This window comes from Mus caroli, chromosome 10 (assembly GCF_900094665.2).
Source record: "Mus caroli chromosome 10, CAROLI_EIJ_v1.1, whole genome shotgun sequence".
NCBI classification, from domain to species: domain Eukaryota; kingdom Metazoa; phylum Chordata; class Mammalia; order Rodentia; family Muridae; genus Mus; species Mus caroli.
This window is the reverse complement of record NC_034579.1, coordinates 80206915-80225894: the sequence shown is the minus strand read 5'-3', so window position 1 is coordinate 80225894 and position 18980 is coordinate 80206915. Positions and strand designations below refer to the sequence as shown.

Genomic DNA, 18980 nt, shown 5'->3' with positions numbered 1-18980 from the left:
ATAAGCTGCACTGCAACTTCCTTATCTATAGAATGAGTGATAACCTCAAACATATTTTCTCACATTTCTGAAGTTCTCCAAGAGAGACTCTGGGCTCTGCTGCACACTTGGGCACAAGAGCCCAGTGCGGAGCAGGAATTCTCTCAGATTTTTCATCTCTAGAGCAAAACATGGCTCTTCTTCTACCCACCAGATACCTGTTTGCAGAGTCTGAGCTGTTGTTTTGGTATCTGCCTGTCATTTCCCTTTGCCTTTTGAGTGAATGAGACCCTTGGTCCATCCTTTTAAAGCTCATAAGGACCACGCTTTACCTGCTTTTTAATCATGCCCTGCACCTGAGGCTATAGCCACAGCAGCCACTGAAGGCCTTCTGTGTCTCCTTGACCACACAAAACACCCTTCTTTCTCTTATAGCATAGGTCCAGGGGGCCTTCCTGATGCCCCCCCCGCCTCTTCCATGTCCCAAATCCCCCATGCTTCCCACTAGCATTACCATACATCCCAACTTTGTAATGTACAAATTAGGAAAGTGACATTCGGAAACCTACACTGACCCCTGCTCCTCCAGGTCTTATAGCTAGTAAATAACAGGAAATAAATTCTTAAATTTGAATGAGAGAGTCTGGATTCAGAGTGAATATCACAAAGTGCCTACAATGCTGTCCTACCTAGAAAGATAGACATTGTAGGCAGAGGTATTGCAGGACTTGCAGAAGACTGTACTGTGGACAAGGACCTTGTGTTAAATGGCTGAGAATGCAGTTAAGAGCTTGTAAAATGTGGTTAACTGTAGCCAGTTACCTGCTAACTTGCTAGGTCAGGGGCAAGGCACAAAGGGTAAAGAGAAAGTGATATCTAACCGAGGAGAGTGTCTTTTAATCCTAGTGGTGGACAACAGATTCTAGAACTTAGCACAGGGCAGGCACTTGAAGGCCAGGTTCAAGTGGGTTCCTGGATCCTAGTGGGAAACCCTAGCTGCCTAATGATCTCTCCTTTTTCTCTCCCAGTTTTCTCAGCTCATTAAGATCTTCCATTCCTTGGGTCCTGAGAAATTTCCACTCGTGGAACAAACATTTTTCCCCAACCACAAGCCAATGGTGAGTGCCTTTTTAGTTCTGCTTCTCTTTATAATGCAGAATGACATTGCATGTCTATCTCCTGAGTCTCTTTGGGCTGCTCAGGCCTTGCTTCCTGGTTGGACTGCACACGAGAGCCTTCATGTCCTGTGCTTGTGGGAATATGTAGTGTTTCTTGAGGAGCCTCGAGGAAGGTTCAAGTTCTCTAGGATCAATCAGGCAGGAGGACAAGTGACAAAAGGACTTGGCATTCTGTGAAACCCTGTTAATTCTTAACACATCAAGGCACATCTTGAGCTGGCATCCTTGAACCAGAGGAGGAGTATAAAGGGAAAAGGCATTTTTATGGTAAAATGTTATCTCCAATGCACTTTTCCTGGGACCTGGTTTCCAGTGTAATTTTAATAAAAACTGTGTGACTCTATTTGAGCTGATCATTAAAGAGCAATGTGCTTACATGTTCGATTTCCTTTCCTTGGAGTGTACCTCTGGGAGTCGATTGGGGCCAAGCTGGAGTATGTGGCTTCACTACCTATTTGGAAGGTTTAAGATTAATATCTTTCTGAGTAAGTTGGAGAGTTCTGTGTCCACAGCTGGAATTTTGGTAGAAGTATTCTGAGCTCATGGGCTCAGCCTACTACATCTGTTTATGTGATTTGGTGCACGATCAGTGAATTTGGTCATGAAGGGAGTAGGTGTCTCAGGGTGTACTCACCATAGCTTAAGACTGTGGCTGGATTGTAGAATCGTAGGCTCTGGCTGCTGAGCTGAAAAGGCCTCTTTGAAGGCACTGTCAGGTAGGGCTACAGGCTTCAGTGGGAGCCATCTAGCCAGTCAGAGGCTCTCACTGATTGTCTATCTACTGTATCCATAACCTATCAGTCACAGAATCAAGGATGTCTGGATGGTGTAAGTGTAGATAAACCTGAATTATCAATTTAACTGAAACGAAAGCAGCCAGATTAGTAATGAACTTTCTGGGTATCTGTCAGGGACTTTCCAGAGGGGATTAACAGAGCCAGGAGAGACTCACCTGGAATGTGGATCTTTTAGCATCATCTATGGAGTGAAGGGCCCAGATGGGATAAAAGGGAATGAAAGAAGGCTGGGCTCATTCTCTTTTACTTCTGGTCTACAATAATGAATGCTGCTGGCCCTACCATGACCTCCTGGATACAATGAACCAAAGCTTCTGAAACCAGGAGCCAAAACAAAGTAAATAGTCCCCACTGTAAGTCATTTCTTTCTGGCATTTGGTTACAACAATGACAAAAATCTGACTATAGAACATGTGTAAATATTCTGAGAAAATTCAGAATTTGTCTTCAACGTAGATAATTATTAATCACAGACCAATCTACTGACTAGATTTTAGACAAAAATTTAATCTCCTTGAGAGTAGTAGAGCCATATAGCAGTTTGATGAGAGTCTGTGCAAATGTGTATATAACATTGTGTCTGGCATATGGTAGGTGCTCAGAGTGGAGGACCTTTCAAACAGGTGCAAAGACTATAATCTGGGACAATAGCAAGGGAGGCCTCACAGTTAGATGGGTGGAGTGCAGTGGACTGGAGCTCACTGAGTACTGGGGGTAGCTCACCAGCTGTCCTAGGGACTCAGAAATTCATGGCAATGCCAACTAGGAGCTTCACTAAGGATTTCAGTTAGAGCATTGACATTGACAAGTATGGCTGCCTGCAAGCTTACACTCTGTCATCCATCATGGGATTCTCAGGAAGAAAATAAGGTCTAAGGATTATACCACCCACTGGTGATTTAGATAGAGATCTCTTAAACACTGGATCTTGCCAGTAGAATGAGGGAGTTTAGTTAGGGCTGGATTAGCAAGCATAAGGATTTGAGGATACATCTCCTGAAATCTGTTGCAAAAACGGGCATAATTGAAATGGGCCAAGCTATTGACAAGGGTGGAAGGAGATTGTGTGCAGAGGTTATAGGGAAGACAGGCAGAATCTGCTTGCAAGATCCTCTCTGATATCAATTATAACCTCCCAAGACAGGACACAAGAAGGCAAGAGACAGCAGGTATGTGATAGAAATAAAACCACTTTACTGTTTAGAATAAAGGACAGCTATAAAAAGTGAACATTATGCAACATTACAAGACAATATACATTCACGGAATATAAAATTCATAAATAACATGGAGGAAAACTGTAAACAGTGCTACAAAATTTAGCAACAAATACATTCCTTCTAGAGGGGTTTTCTCTGGCTGGTGTCTCTTCATCGCTACTGGGCTTCAGCACAGCTGGCTTGCTAGAGGAAAAGTAGACAGAGAATCTAAGGTACCCCTGTCCCCAGAGCATGGTCATTTCCTCGGGTCCTCTCCTCCTCAACCCAAACAGCCAACTTAGATCTGTTGAGACCTCTCTCTCCTGCCTTCTCCCATTTCATTGGATTTCTACCATCAGACTTTATTTTTTTTAAGTTTCTCTGATACAAATACTAAAGTGATATTTTTATCATTAAGAAGCTGGGAGCCAACTACCTGAATGGCACCTTGATGTGAGGCAGGGAAGAGTAATGCCTCCTGGACTCACATTATCTCCCAGACAGATCTATCCCCAAAAGTCACTATGTCCTTTGTAGTTTAAGAAGCACAACATGAGACAGTGTTTATATGGCAGAGCTAGGACTGGAGAAAGTAAACACTGGAGTCTCCTTAAGCTCCACATCCTGGCTGTAGAAGAGAGCTATCCTGGGCAAGAGGAGCCTGAGCAGAGGAATTCCTTGGTTGGGAGGCAGAAAAGATGCCTGGATGAGACAAAGAGAGCTTAGAATCTCAGTTGCCATGGCTCTGGACTGCAGAAACCATGACTTCCTGGTTGAGTAGGAGAAAGGTCTTGGAAAGTGGGTGGCAGATGACCTAGGGATAGTTGATACAGGACAAGAACACGAGTGTACTTTTGATTTCTGTTTTGTTTTGTTTTTGCTTTTTTTCTTCTTCTCTTTCCCACCCTTAGGATTCTATGGGGAGGAGGCTGGAGGAGTCTGTTTCTAGTACCTTCCATTTCCTTGAATCTCCATTCTAGCTGAGTGGTGATTGTGTCCCAGTAATTCTGCCCTCCATTCTACTGTAGAATTTGAATCAGAAAAAAAATGGCATGTGGGTTTCTTTTTTTTTTTTCTTTTCTTCTTCTCTTAGACACAGTGTACACACAACAGCCTACACATGGCACATGATTTAGCAAAATAAAACATTCACGATATAATTGAAGTATCAAAGTGTCTCAGCTACATAAATGACTTTAAATTATACAGTAAGTGAACAGGTGAAATAAACAAAGCTATAGCTTATTGAAAGCTCAAAAACCGCTCTCCGATGATGTAGCTTTACACAAGACCCTTTCGTGCCCAGTACTTCTCACCAAGACCTCAAAAGCCGACTGGGGCTGTTGGTTCTGCCCATTGGTTTTATCTTCAGGTGCCTCATACTGAGGCCTCACCTCAAGTCTGTCCATGTAAAAGGGAGGTGATTACCATGGATTGAGAATGGCCAGATGCTGGATTGAGATGGTAAAGATGTTGGGGTATACATATGGGAGGGCACTTGAGTAAGATAGATCAGGAGCGCCATATTAGGAAACTCTGAGGTTGAAACAGAAAACTTCCAACAGTAAGCCAGAGGTTCAGCTCTTAAGAACCACTGGCTTGCTGACCTCAGCTCCTTCTCTCGGCACACCATGGACATGGTTGTGCCTACTGACCCCTGTCAGCACAGGGGAAAGATGCAAGGGAATGAAATCAGCCAAGAGAAAACTTGACACCCATCTCCTGAACTGTCTTCCTGCCCTGCTCTTCTATCAAACACCTGGACAAAGCAGTGGTATGTGTGGGGTGGGGACAGACTAGAACTTGTTCTCTCTCTCTCTCTCTCTCTTTCTCTCTCTCTCTCTCTCTCAATTGGTAACTGTGTTTCCTAAAGTGGAATGAAAACGATATGATACTAATAGAGGATAAATACCCATAATCTGAAAAAAGACAGAGAGTAACTGTGTTAAATGTCACCACCTTACTATCTCCAACTCTGTGCAATACACTCTCACCTACTATTGGCATTGCAATGTTGATACTAAAACTTAAAATAATCTTATTTAATAGGAAAATTTATACTGTACTTTTATTTAAAAACAAAAATACAACACAACAAAAGGCCCACAGTTGGACGGCAGAGCCTGGCTCCCTCAGTAACCAACCATGTTCATTCTATGAGATGACCACCTCCGGAGGAGACTTCACCCATTACTGAGCTGGGGAAGAAGTGTATGCTGTCCCCAGATCCAGGAGAGGAGTCATTCCACTGTGCAACTGCCCCTTTCATGAGAAGGCCCTAACCTAACACTCACACTCCCCTGCCGTCAGCCAGCCAGTAAGGCAATTAAGTGAAGGGCACCCCAAACAGAAAGCAGAACAAAGAAGGGAGATGAATGGTCAGATAACCCCAGTTGTAGGGACAGTAGGGTACTGAGTGTGGTCAGAGTTTCAAATTTTAATTCAGATTAAAAAAAAAAGTCAACTTGGAATGTCACAATTTCCCATCAAACAACAAAAGAAAAAAAGATTAAACTATTTGCATATTTAACAGCATTGAATAGAATTCTGTGTCCTATAAAAAAAATTAGCTCATAATCCCCCATAGGTATATGCAAATGTATATATAAACACATCCCCCTAGATGAGCTAAACACTACTTTGGAAATAGTATTCTCTATTCTCTATCCAAATCTACTTGACTATATCTGTGGATAGTGTCAGGTGTGTGTTTCTCCAACTTACAGTTGGCAAGCTTCCAGCCAAACTTCCCCAAGAATTCCCAGGAGACTGTCTCATGGGAGGCACGAGAGGAAAGACATTCATCTCAGCCCTTTGAGTTTTCTGTAGACGGGCAGGTTGCCTGCTGAACCCAGGCAGATGTTTAAGCCTTTGCCAGCTCAGAAAGTTCTGTTACTCTTGGATGCTTGTTCCAGGATCTGAAACATGGGGTCAACCCAAGTATCATAGGGCTGGGCAACTGTGAGACCTACTCCTACAGTCTGTCTCTTCTCTCCCTCTGACATGCACACATAGACAGACTGTCTGACCCAGACATACATTTGTATATCCTCTGTGTAGAAGAGCTTTCAAATACCTGGCGTCTGTCTGCTTGCTGCTTTTGACTGATTGGGAAACAGTTGGACTTCTGCCAACTTCCTTATCCATGCTTCCTGTGTACTGGGATGAAGAAGTGTATATGGAACTGGGTCTAGGATGTGGTCAACAGAGGAAGAAGAAAGGAGAGTCGCTATTAAATGCCCCAATGGGATAGATTTTTCAATTTCTGTTTTCCTAAAAAAATATAGATTATATATCATGAAGAAGAGGTGTATACATGCCTCGTTCTTTCTGGCTTGGCACCAGAGATCCCCAGTTGGAAATGGGTGATGTCAAAACCAAAAAGAAGGGGTAGGGGCGGGGCCAGGATGGTATTTCCAAATCAACTCCATAGACAGCAGAGACTTTAAGTGTCCCCAGTGCTAAATTTGCAAGAAAACAGGCACTAATTTCATTGTCATCATCTGGGAAGAGTTAGTGTCTGGGACGCTCGGCGGGATGGGAAGGAGGTGAGGAGGGGCAGGTCTGAGTTCAGGGGTCTGTGGCGTTGCTGATGCTCTTGTCTGGGGGAGCCCATCCTCGGTACCAGCTGCAGTAGCCACCCTTCTGCCGGATGCAGGCGTAGTGTTTGGACTGATAGCCAGGGTACCCAAAATTGGAGAGCATGTCGGTCCAGAGACACTCATTCTTGGAGGTCACAAAACAAGGCAAGTAATAGCAGGACTTGATCTGTAATGACACACAAGCCGCAGTTAGGGGACTGCACCATGTTAGGCCCTCCCTGAATTCAAACCTGGGGGTTCCTGCCCTTTAATGCTACCAGAATAATAACACTAGCTACAAGCTCCCATTGAGTGTCTACTGGGCACCAGGCATACTGTCTCTAAACTTTTGGTACACTTCTAAATCCCCTCTATAGATGAATAGAGACTCTTAGAAAGGTTAAACAGCTCATTCCAGGTCACACAGCTTTTGAGTCTCAGATTAGATGTGGGAAGAGGAAACCACCACTGTTGTAGGAAATGAAGGAATTAAAACAATAAAGGCAAAACTGGAGAGATGGCTTAGTGGTTAAGAAAACTGACTGCTCTTCCAGAGGGCCTGAATTCAATTCCTAGCAACCACATGGTGAGCCACAACCATCTGTAATGGGATCTGATGCACTCTTAATGGTGTGTGTCTGAAGAGTGGCTGCAGTGTACTCATATAAGTAAAAAATAAGTAAACAATAAAGGCATAGATTTTAGAGTTCAACTGCCCTGGGTTGGAAATCAGACTCAACAAGCTATATAACCCAGGATCATAGACAAAGATCTCTGATGCCTTGATTTCTTCTACAATGGAATGATAGTGATTGAGAACACATGAGGTTATTATGAGGATTGGGGGAGAAAGTGATTCAGTTCCTTCTCGTTACCTTGTGTATGGGGAAGGTACTAGACCTGTTTGAGTCAGCTGTCAGAGTGAACCCACTCACAACAGCTTGGCAGAACCCTCCACTGAAAGTTCTTGTACCTGTCATTGGCCTTGAAGAGCAGCAGGGAGGGGTGGGGAGGTTGAAGAGCCCTCGCAACCCAGCAGCTACCAAGTAGGCACCATGCAGGCAGCGAATACAGAACCAAACAAAGGCGTTCTTCAGAGCTTTCCTGGCTGCCTTGCCCCAGGGCAGCATTCCTTACCACCCCTGCACCACCCAACAGGCTGTTTGCCCCAGCTAGCAGGAACCAAAGCTTCCAGATTGGCACCCTCCCCTAGAACTCACCTTGCAATTGCAACCCAGGTGGTAGCGGTAATTGAGGCCCTTGCGCTGGGACAGTGTGAGGTGGTCCCACCTCTCCACAAAGTTGCACAGTCCTGTGTACATCTTGCCTTCATACACGCGCCCTGGAGGAGAATAGGAGGCAAGGGGGCAGGCATTCTGTTAGACCTCTCAACTGCCAGGGGGCAGGCACTGGCCCTGGGTTTGAGACACCTTCCCCAACACCTTTAGATGTGAATTCTGGCCCTGTTTTCCAGACTGATAATGGAGCTTGAGATAGCAGGCACTCTGCTGAAGGCCTCAAATGCATCGGGTCTGAGAATTCCTTAGGGTTTTATGTGTTGTCATTACTACAATGACAGCCTAAAGATCAGATTGTCATACAAGACAAACCTAATGGATCAACTGCCAAGAGCTGTCGAAGAGGCAACCTATTTCTACCTAGGTTAAAGCTGAGATACCATGAGATCAGGACACAACCAGATGCACAATGGAGTCAAGGCTGCCAGGCAGGAGTGAGTAAGCAAGCCAGACCCTTAACCTGAGGAGCCAGGTGTCTGCAACCCTCTGGATGTCACTGACTCAAGCTTCGGCAGACAGACCACCCCAGAGCAAAGGAGTGTGTCTCAGTGCTCCTGCGGACACTTACCTGTCAGCAGGTACTGGTATTTGTTGACTTCTAGCTTGAGGCCACAAAGACTTTCAGAGGCTTCCGTGTGAATGTACTGCACGTGGGGCATCTTACTAAAGCCTCGGTACATCTGTGGGCAAAAGAAACATGATCATGAGAGAGAGCCCAGTGTCCAATCTGCATGCTGCTGTGTAGTGTTCTGTAGTGTCTCTGGTCCCCCTATGCAGCCGGAGAGTGGCAGGCTATGAACCTGTCACCACAGGGTTTCCTGAACACCGCAGGAGGCCATCTAGTCTTTTCCCTGGGCCAGGATGGTTTCTTCCTATCCAGCCATATTCATGTTCTACCCACCTGCTGCACCCCACTCCTCTACCTACACATCTGCACATCACAGATTCAAGGCATCTACTATGAAAAGCACCCAGGGATCTATGCAAGTTCAAGGGGCCAGCCAGCCAGCCAGCCAGCTGGCCTTCACATGCCATCTCAGTGATAGGCTGGTGTATGCAGCAACGTTCTTACTCACAGGATCCTCACAAGGGCCCTGAGAGTGGGTACTGAGAACTCCATTTTTTTCCAATGGGGGCACTAATGTAAATTCCATTTGGCTAGAGGAGAGTGAACTCGGGCCAGGCATTATCTTAAGTTCTTATTTTTTCTGAGCTTCTGCTGTGGCACTGAGTTTCTTTGCTCAAGGTAAAGCCCTCCCGCCCCCACCCCCCTCCCCCAAAGCAAAACTTCTTAATTAAGGATATCAATATTACTAGGTTAAACCATGTAAAATTCATCTGCAACATGACTGAGTGGAGTGGCTACACCTCTTGGAAACATTTGAGGCACAAGACAATATGTTTCCTTGACAACGTGTCAAAGACACCGTGGCAGGAGAGCAGACACAGAGCCGGGATGTTGGTAACCTTCCAATGACAAGTAGAACAGCCTTGGCTACAGGGTTATATGTGCCCAGGGTTAGTGGCACTGCAGGTAGGTTACTGCTAAAATATCTAGCCACCGAATGCCCAGGACCTTAAAGGCAGGAAAGAGCCTTGGTCTCACTTTACAAGGTCCAGGCCTGAACCTTAGACAGGCTTAGAGGCTTGTCTATAGTCACACAGTTGGTAAACAGTGGGGCACAAAGTCCAAGCCAGATAACGCATAGTCTGTGGTCTTAACGGTCATCTGTCTCTATCTCTCCTTGCAGTCTTTGAAGCTTAAGACCTAGGGCTTCTCCCATCTCTAGCTTTTGTGGGACTCGTGTCACAACGTGACCGGAATACCTGGCCGTGTGACTTTAACAGAGACTGAGCACATTCTGTGACTCTAGAATGAGTCCCTGTGTGCTACACAAGCCCTGATCTACTGAGGCCACGCTGTCATCTGTGAGACAGGGAAGAGGGAAGGTGGAGGGGGGACACTGAGGCCTGGCCTGATCCTTACCTCTCTAAGGGCTTTGAATATCTGGTTGTCACTAGGCCTATGCTAAGAGCTTTGCAGTAGAACAATTCCTTAGCATGCGTTATTAGTTACGCAGGTCATTAATACAAGCCAGCGTACCCCATTGGTGCCTCACAAATACCCAGCTAGGTAAAACCTGATGGGCTGAGTTTTGTTTTGTTGCTGCTGCTGCTGTTGTTATTACCATCTTGCTTGTCCTCATCTTCTCACAGGCAGGTGGCTAGCAGAGTCAGGTGGTCTACAGGGCACGAGGCTGTCTGTTCACAATCTAGAGAGGCAGGCCTCTGCTCGTTTACAGAGTGTACTGTCCTGGGGGCTTAGACACCTTCTGGACCCTTCTGCTACCTTGGGGGCTTTGCAACAGAACAAGTAACAGAATGTGGGGGTTCCGTTCCACTATGGGGGAGCAGACCAGAATGATGATGTGCTTGCTGCTGGGTGATACCCATCTGACTCCACAGGAAACACAGTTCAGATTCCTGATGTGTGCAGCACCATCACCATGGCCTGCAAAGAACAAGACACCCTGACTTCCGCACCAGGTAAACTGTTCATGCTGTTTCAGGTTTTGGTAAATATTTCCACTAAGTGTTTAGTGGACGACAACACAGTAGGTCTCAGCAAGGGCTCGATAAGAATCTTGCACCATAAGAGTCTCAGGCATTGGACGACAATGGCTTCCTGAGGCCTGAAGGTCAAGGGGTCCTGCAGCTGGAGGAAATCCTGCCGATGCTCGTTTGCTTCCACAAACCACTAAGGAAAGGGCCCAGCACATTCCAATTGCCCCCAGTTAGGACAAGCAAAGCGCATGACCGGCACATGTTCCCCTGGGATCCTCCTGGGATCAACTGGGACATAATGTCCCCCACGTGCTGTCCCTTGCAGCCTGCCTGAAAGCTTGTCTACGCTGCACAAACAATAGCCCCTGGCAAAACAAACTGCTTTCCCATGGTCCTGATGGGAGATAAGGCCCCCACAAATGACAGAGGCCATTTCTGGAAACTTCCACCTTTGCACCACAACTCAATCCCAGCTAATCTCTAAGTCAGGGTTTACAATAAGCTCCTGAAATGTCCTTAAAGCCTCCTGTACCCCCAACACACACACACACACACACACACTCACTGTGGGGTCTGTGTGCACTTAAGGCATGCCTGAGAGAAGGAAGGAAGACCATGTGTCTGTCTTTAGAGGTCAGACACCCTGACTTTCTCATGTTCTCTGTTCTCCGAGTTCCTCCAGTCCTGCTCCCAGATTGTCCAGCTTCCATATCAGACCCTCTGGAGTAGCCTAATCCACTGTAACAGACCTCCTAGGGACCAGTGCCAGCCTCAGCAGTTGAATATACTTCTGATACACCCTTTGCAGGTTGCACACCTGTCAGATCACATACCAGCAAACCCATCCTGGCCTTTAAGTCCCTCTGAGGGAACTCAACGTAAGCAGGTGAGGGGAGCCCCCACAGTGGGCAGAAATGAGTAGTCTGCCTGCAGGCTCCATACTTTGTTAATCTCCTTGTCCTCCAAGACCAGGTAGTAAAAACCCTATAGTTTGCCAGTTTCTAGCCCTAAACTCTTGCCTGTTACATAACTCTCAAGTGTTTGTGCCCTCACCACTAAGAAGATAAATATGAGGCTGTTTGACAAACGTGGCATGAGGCTAATTTATACAAAGACTTAGCAGATCACTTTGGGGCATAGAATATGCTCAATAAATGTTGCTTACTAAAGTCATCTAATAATTGTGACGAGCGTATCCTTTTCTTCCCATCTTACAGCCCAATCAGTGCTAAGCACAGAGGGGCTGAAGAGGACTGGGGTGAATGGACAGACTCAAATTCCTATCCAGTACCTGCTCTGGCTTGCAAGCAGATGGTCCCTCTAGATAAAAAGGCATTGGCAGGTTTTGTGCGTCATAGCACAAGACTGGGAAGGGAACCAAAATGAATGAAAGACATTAGCTATGGCTAATGAGGAAAGCCAAATAGCAGGGCGATTTGGGGAGTCGTGTCCACCTCACCAGCTTGTACAAGCTTCCCGCCTCCAAGAAACTCCTGTTACACCTTTGGCAGGCTGCACATCAAAAGCCACATATGCTCAGGGAAGGTCCCCTAATGCCTCAACTTGAGACTCTCATCTGCCCTTAATTAAAATGCATGACTCTGACCGTACCATTTCCCATTGAACCTAATCAGGAATAAGTGAGAGATGACTATATCGAACACCCTATCACCCTGATACCATGAACCCAGCTGAAGAACAGTGAACAGAGAGTCTGAGCAGGCTAGCCTGGGAGTGGCTGCTGGCAGGCTGGTGGGTGAAAGTTATGTAGCCTCCAAACAACTCCCACTAGTGGGTGTGACAACAACCAGGGACATTCTGCTGACAGCAAGGCCTCTGGTAACTGGGCTCCCAAGCCCTGAAGGCAGGAAGGAAAGCAAGCCAGTTTAGGAATTCCTGCCTCCCAGCGATTGATTTCTCTACAGTAACCTGGAAGTGTTTGACAATGGAGGTTGCTGCACTGTAGGCAGGGGAGGGGCCTCTACTATGGTCAGAAGCTCTCGCTCTCCTTTCCCCATCACCAGAGGTTGCAAAATAGGGCTTGGGGTCCTGAATACTCTCCTGGCTTCCCACCTCCACCCACTGCTGGCCTCCCGGCTGTCTGAAGACATGAGCTGCTCTCATGACCAAGCTCAGGCAGCCAAGGGCAATTGGCCAGGGCTGACTCTGAACATTACATAACCAAGAGCCTGGGACTGTTTCCAGAATTGAAGCCAGAGCAACAGGTTCCTCAGAATTAGTGCATCTAGCCACAGACCTCAGCAGGGAATAAAGAGGCCTGAAGGTCAGCCTCTGGGATAGCTGGGCTCCACCCAGGAGTGAGTCACCCCTCACTCCCAAGACAAGTCCAACCTGGGCCTCAACACTGGTCTCCTCTGAGGATTTTTCAGACCTGTGGGTCTCGCCTCTATCTCTTTCATCCGATGGGAAGCATTCTCCAAGTTCTGGACGTGTCAGAAACACCCCCACCTCAATGTTCGAAGCTGCAAGGATCACCAACGAGTACAAGGGCAGGCAATTCATATGGACTGTCTTGGAGTTGTGACTAGTCAGTGCATGTCTCTTCTCCCCTCATATAACTCTAATCCTAAAGTGGCAAACTGCCTCGTGGATTTACAGGCTGCAAACACGGAGATCTGCATATAGCCAGGCACTTAAAAGACACAGGGGTAGAGGAGCAGCTGAGTTATTCAAGCTGAAGCACCAGCCCTTAATACCACTTAGGCAAAAGGAAGGACATTCTTTCAGCAGCTACTACTACTGGCTCCTGCTCCGAAAGGACACTACTAGTTAGGATGCCTGAATAATGAGTGCGTATAGGGTGCTAAGCCCAAACCCATGCCACCAACAGATTACCATCACTGTGGCCTGGGAAAGCACTAGGCCAAGGTCAATGGGCTTTGAAGAGTAGCAACAAGACCAGGACATAGGTTTTCAGTGTTTTCCTTATGGTAGACTTCCCAGGAAGGATTAGAAACCTTAATGGGCTGGCCAACAGTCTGCTGATGTGAATGTTTAGCAAATATTCCTAATGAACTCCAATGCAGGAAGATAAGCAGAGCTGGGATATAGAGAATAACTATGCTCAACACTCAATCTCTGTAAAGACTGGAGGAATGGACACCTCCCACATAGCCTTAGTGCTTGCACTGGCTCTGTGGGGTGCAGCATGGCTTGCCTCAGAAGGGCTCTTGGGGACCATGTGGTCCAATACGAGGATCTTAGAGATGTTAGACAGGCCGAAGAAGAGCAGTGACTGGACTGGGGTCTCACAATCATCACAGTCATCGGGTAACAAAGCTATTGCTGTCTGGTTCCTGATTCCAAGGCTCAGCTTCCTAACAAGAACTTTACCTGTGCAGGCTTTGGAGCAAGCAGCCACCATGTCTTCCTGCTGCCTTAGCAGCTCCCTGGAGCTCACTGGGGGATTCTACACTGAGCAAACACACATTCCAGTTCTAACCACTTGGCTTCCCTTGGCCACGACTCTTCTGGCAACACCCCTCCCCCCACTCCAAATCCCTCCTGTGGCCAGTGATGATGTCACTCACCTTCATCTGCTTAATAGTGTAGACCAGAGTGCCAAAGGGCCCCTCCTTCACCAGCTTCTTTCCCACCACTTTGGCCCGGATCACTGTAGAAAGAGCAAGAAAGAGAGGGAGGGGTTTAGGAAGGCCTGAACCACACCTGGATGGGGCATCTCTTTCTTACTGATCCCCTGTCTCATCAGGGGCTCTTTGTGTCCTGACTCTTCCACAGTGATGTGATGAGCACCAGCTCTCTTTCCATCACAAGTCAGCATTCTGACTGTCCCAGCATGCACAGCACTAAGCAAGGACTTGCAAGGACAGCAACTTGCAAGGTCTCAGGGGGCCTAATGAGTGGTCTCCATCCAAGATACATAGGAAAGTTTAATACTGGCTTCCTATCCCTAAAACAAAATTAGCAGTAGTCCATATTCTCTAAACTGAAGCAATTAGGTGAAACGAAGCCGATGAAGCCTACCCTTCACCTTTGACATAGCTTCATTAGATAATTGCTATTAGAGTCATCATCCTTAGCACCAGAGATGGAAGGGTCCCTGCAACAAGCACACTCAATACGCACCTACCATACTCACCAGCATTAGTCATCACTTACTTTCTCAATTGCGCCCCCCACACATGAACAATGTATGTTGTCTCCAGACATGCAGAGAATTGGCAACATCTGGCACTCCCTAGTGAGACTTTTTTCATCAATGAAAAGGAACTGACTGAGATGGTTAAGGCACTATTCCTTCTGTCTCTGCTAGACGGTTTGTAAAAGACACCCCTTCCCTCCGAAGTCGTCTTTAGAGTTCTTTTAAGTGAGCAGCTCAGAGCAGTCAATCAGGTATTGAAAAGGGTAAGGCATCATCATGTGTGTATGTGGGGGAGATCGCCTAATTCTAGGAACTCATAAGAGGCAGGAGCTGCTGCAGGGGGGGTGGGGGGACAGTGGGCAGCTGAAGCTCTCCTGCTAGGACTTTGCAGAATGGAGGCGTTTTTACTGGCTTTGAGCCAAACTCTCTAGCTCTAAGGTGCTATTGATGTTCCCAAGTTCCTTCAGACATGGAGCAAACACACACCTCATTCCAACCCACTTTTTGAGTAAACATAGAATAGAATACCCTTTATGGATGTAAAAGGGCATTACACACACACACAGAGAGAGAGAGAGAGAGAGAGAGAGAGAGAGAGAGAGAGAGAGAGACTTTTATTCTGCTAGATCCCTTATTCTTTCCCTTTGTAGATATCCCATACTGCTTCTAAATTTTTGACTCATATTTTTGATTTAAAAACATCTTCATGAGGGACCAAGTCGCGCCCCCCCCTCCCCAGAGGTTTCTTTACTGAGCCTGAATCCCACTTTTGTGGTCAGACATGAAGTCTGAAGTTAAATTCATGGACAACTAACTCCTAGACCATTTTTTCCCTTCTGGCAACACAAGGCGCACAGGCAAAGCCAGCACCGGAGCTGATACAGTTCGAGTTAAGAGTGGGTGAATGGCTGTTTCCAGCTCTGCTGTAAAAGCCAGACATTGACAGGGCGCCAGAACAATCTCTCCAAGGTCCTGCTTCCTTTTTTTTTTTTTTTTTTTGTGAACCCGTTGCAAGACCATCAGTAGTCATCTTCCCAGAGTTCCCAGAGACTCTTTCATCTACCCTACCCTTAGAGGCACATTGGACTAGCCCAACTGCTGGGCCGAAAGCAGATCCACCTGGACATGACAAGTGATTCTCAAGGGACTAAAGTGACTTGCGTTCACCTGCTTCATTTGCCCAGAAAGTAAACTGGAGAGTAAGGCTTTGCCTAAGGAGGAAAAGGTTAAGAGAGATTTTTTTAAATGGCAGCATCTGGCCTTTTCTGGCTTGTAACAAGCTCACCTTGATTTGGGCATAAAATTTCTTAAGCAAGCCTGCCCTGTAAGTCTGGGTACTTCTGGAAGCTTCTGCCCATAAGGTCAGCCAAATCTTTTCTTACCCTGAAATGGCCTGAGCTTGGAACCTTTTCATCTGGGAACAGTTTAGAGAAAACACACTGCGGGGTTTTTTTTGTTTTTTGGTTTTTGGTTTTTTTTTTTTTTTTTTTTTTTTTTTTTTTTTTTTTTTGTGCTCAGGGAGTTACATCAGCATTCAGATCCCACCATCGCTGTGTGGCCTCACCACAGCTCTTTCCCCTTAGATCTCTCTGGCTTTCTTGGCCCAATGCCACTTACATGGATTGCAAGTGACGTGCTTATGAATAGTGGAGAAACACCATGAAGACCTGAGCTTGGCAGGAGTCAGATCCTAGCACTGTGTGGCCACAGGGGATGTCTGAAACTCTCTGGTCCTTAGTTTCCTAATGCATCTAATTAGAGTGATGATAGGCATCCTCAGGAAGTTGCTGTGAGAGCTGAGAACAAAGACCAAGAGCATCATGGGATCTACCCCCCACACAGTACATCTTAGCTCATTGCTACCACCACCAGAACCTCATTTGATATCTGCCCACCCATAAGCCCTGTCAGCTAAGACCTGTCAACCTTCCCTGAGATTAGGGTAGAGGAGAGATTCCTGGCTGGGAAGGAAGTGAGGGAAAGCTCATATATAAATACCTTGTTTAAAAAAATCACAGGGAAAGATGTGGGAGCACACAGGCGGTGACCAGGACAAGTGTGCATGAGGCCTTGAGATCGAGGCACCTCCTGCACCATCCGTATCCCACCTTGTCGCTACAGAGAGCCCAACAGTGACCTAGTGTGACCTGCCAGACAAGATGGTATCCACGGGCGAAAGAGATGGATGCGGAAGCAGAGACAGCCCAGGGTAGAGGCCACATCAATGTTTTCTCTATAAAAACAAAACCTCTTGAAGCTAACCTAAAATTAAACAGCATTCTTTGCTCCCAGATAGAGTTAAATTACTTGCCGGCCCCAAATCCACCCATTTGCCTCCTGAATTATTATAACTTCGTTTACTTTAGTTTGTCCTGTGCAACTTGGATGCGTGTTATGTTGTACTTTTCTATTTGGCAGTAAGGTTTTCCCCAGAGGCAATCAGTGGCCCAGGCAGGGGTCACAGTGAACAAGAAGGTTGAAGGGGAGGGGCGGTCTGCAAGACTTCAACAGCGACAGAAGACATGGCTTCCCAACTTGGAGCTGATGGAGCATCTAACCACTCTCTCTACCCTCAAATGACAGCTTTGACATGGACCAGGCCAGACACAGGTTCTCTTCATTCCTGCTAGAGAGTGGCCATACACTCTTCACCCCATGTTCTCCAGCAGCTGAGGTAGCCTGGCCTGGCCTATACTGGTGTCTGGAAGCATGAATGCTTGGTAGGGGCGATAGCAAGAAACAAAAGCCCCATTTCCTGCTCGCACAGACTGCAGCCTAAGAGGGAGACAAGGTGGAGTATAGCACCAGAAAACCGAATAACCAAGAGACCTAAGTGCTGGAGGAGGCCCGGCCTGACTCAGCCAACGAGGCTTCCAAGGCTCTCTGCTGTCTTCTCTGCTTCTGAGGGCATGGAGACTACAAGGGACAGGAAGAGATTAATTAAGGAGTCAATAAAATTTCAACTTAAAAGTTCCTAAGAAGAAACCGACTAGACTGGAAGCTGGGGATGTAGAAGGATGATGGAAGCCTTACCCAGAAGGCTTCTGGGCTCAATCTACAGACCACAAAAAGGAAAAGAGCAGGCTGTGGGTGCCTGGGAAGTGGCTCACAGAGCCATAATAAATATATGTGGAGTTTTCAAATATATCAGAGATCTGTGGAAGTAAGCATGAAAGCACATCTCTTTAGAGCCCATTTCTTCCTTGTAATACATTCTGGGAAGGTTGGTTACTGTTTGCAAAACCAAGGCAGACAGAATACAGCTCTACAAGCCGATAAGATTGTTATTGTCCTCGTTCCCCACTCCCTTTCACTAGCAATGGGACCCCTGCAGCACAAGCTTTAAACAGTAATAGTTCCAGGGCAAGCAGACCACTGGTCTATCTCTAGGAGTCCCACATCTGCTGTTAATCAACGGATTTGGAGTAGGACAAGACACCCTGGACCTGGCCCATGTCTCTCCCTACAACCTTCCACCCTGCTCCACCAATCTAACCACCATCAATCAAACACAGACCTTTGTCCCCCTGACCTAATGGATAGGTTTTCCTACTGAACGGCTGGAAGGAGGAGCAGTGGGGCTGCTGGTCTGGCTGCTTTGTGGAACAAAGACCCTCAAGTTAATGGAGATCCCCTATCTCAGGCTCCCACCAATAGCCATCCCATTCCATATAGCCTCTCTTAAGAGTCACATGGCTGGTTCTGCCCTAAAGATGTAGAAACTCATGGGTAGACAGGACTCTGTGTAAGCCTGACCAAGAAGGACAGAGCAAGGATCCCTTGCCCCTCTAGCTGCCCACCCCACTGGTCAGCAGTTCCTGGATCTCTTTGCATTGCATCTGTAAGAACAGTGAAGGAAAAAAGCTAGGATGTATCTTTAGCAACTGCCACTGACAGACCATGGCTTGTGTGCCAAGTGCTGTGTGCACATTTCACTGTGCTCCCACTGGGGTGATGCTGGGAGGTGGGAATCACTGTACCTGTTATTAGTACCTACTGAGCAGATTTGCATACTATTGTGGAGGGCCCCCCCCCACAAGAAAGAAGACTGCCATTGAATCTTTGCAGAACAGTTCCTAACTGAACCCTGCACCCATTGTCAACCCTAGTGGGTCTAGAGAAGTCTTATACTTAGATGGGGGATGCCTGATATGTCCCCAATCTTGAGGCTACCCTTCACATTCATTCTCTCTCTCTCTCTCTCTCTCTCTCTCTCTCTCTCTCTCTCTCTCTCTCTCTCTCTCTCTCTCTCTCTCTCTC

The 18980-nt window shown here is 46.8% G+C and overlaps 2 protein-coding genes across 6 annotated transcripts in view; one reads left to right on the top strand and one right to left on the bottom strand.

Annotated features, from left to right (window-relative positions):
- Syn3 (synapsin III) overlaps positions 1-18980 on the top strand; it is a 437574-nt gene that overhangs the window by 149762 nt on the left and 268832 nt on the right. For 4 of the 5 annotated variants that reach the window (XM_021173742.2, XM_029482726.1, XM_029482727.1 and 1 more), the window contains exon 6: positions 1008-1097. In XM_021173742.2, the coding sequence (XP_021029401.1) occupies positions 1008-1097 (90 nt within the window). Of the gene's footprint in view, positions 1-1007; positions 1098-10498; positions 10580-18980 lie in introns of those variants that run through there. The other variant, XM_029482728.1, reaches the window with a different exon arrangement.
- Positions 3127-18980, bottom strand: part of Timp3 (TIMP metallopeptidase inhibitor 3) — a 49727-nt gene continuing 33873 nt past the window's right edge. The window contains exons 2-5 of the mRNA XM_021173744.1: positions 14149-14231; positions 8601-8712; positions 7955-8076; positions 3127-6921 (exon numbers count right to left, since the gene is read on the bottom strand). Of these exons, the coding sequence (XP_021029403.1) occupies positions 6724-6921; positions 7955-8076; positions 8601-8712; positions 14149-14231 (515 nt within the window). The 3' untranslated portion in view covers positions 3127-6723. The remainder of the gene's footprint in view (positions 6922-7954; positions 8077-8600; positions 8713-14148; positions 14232-18980) is intronic.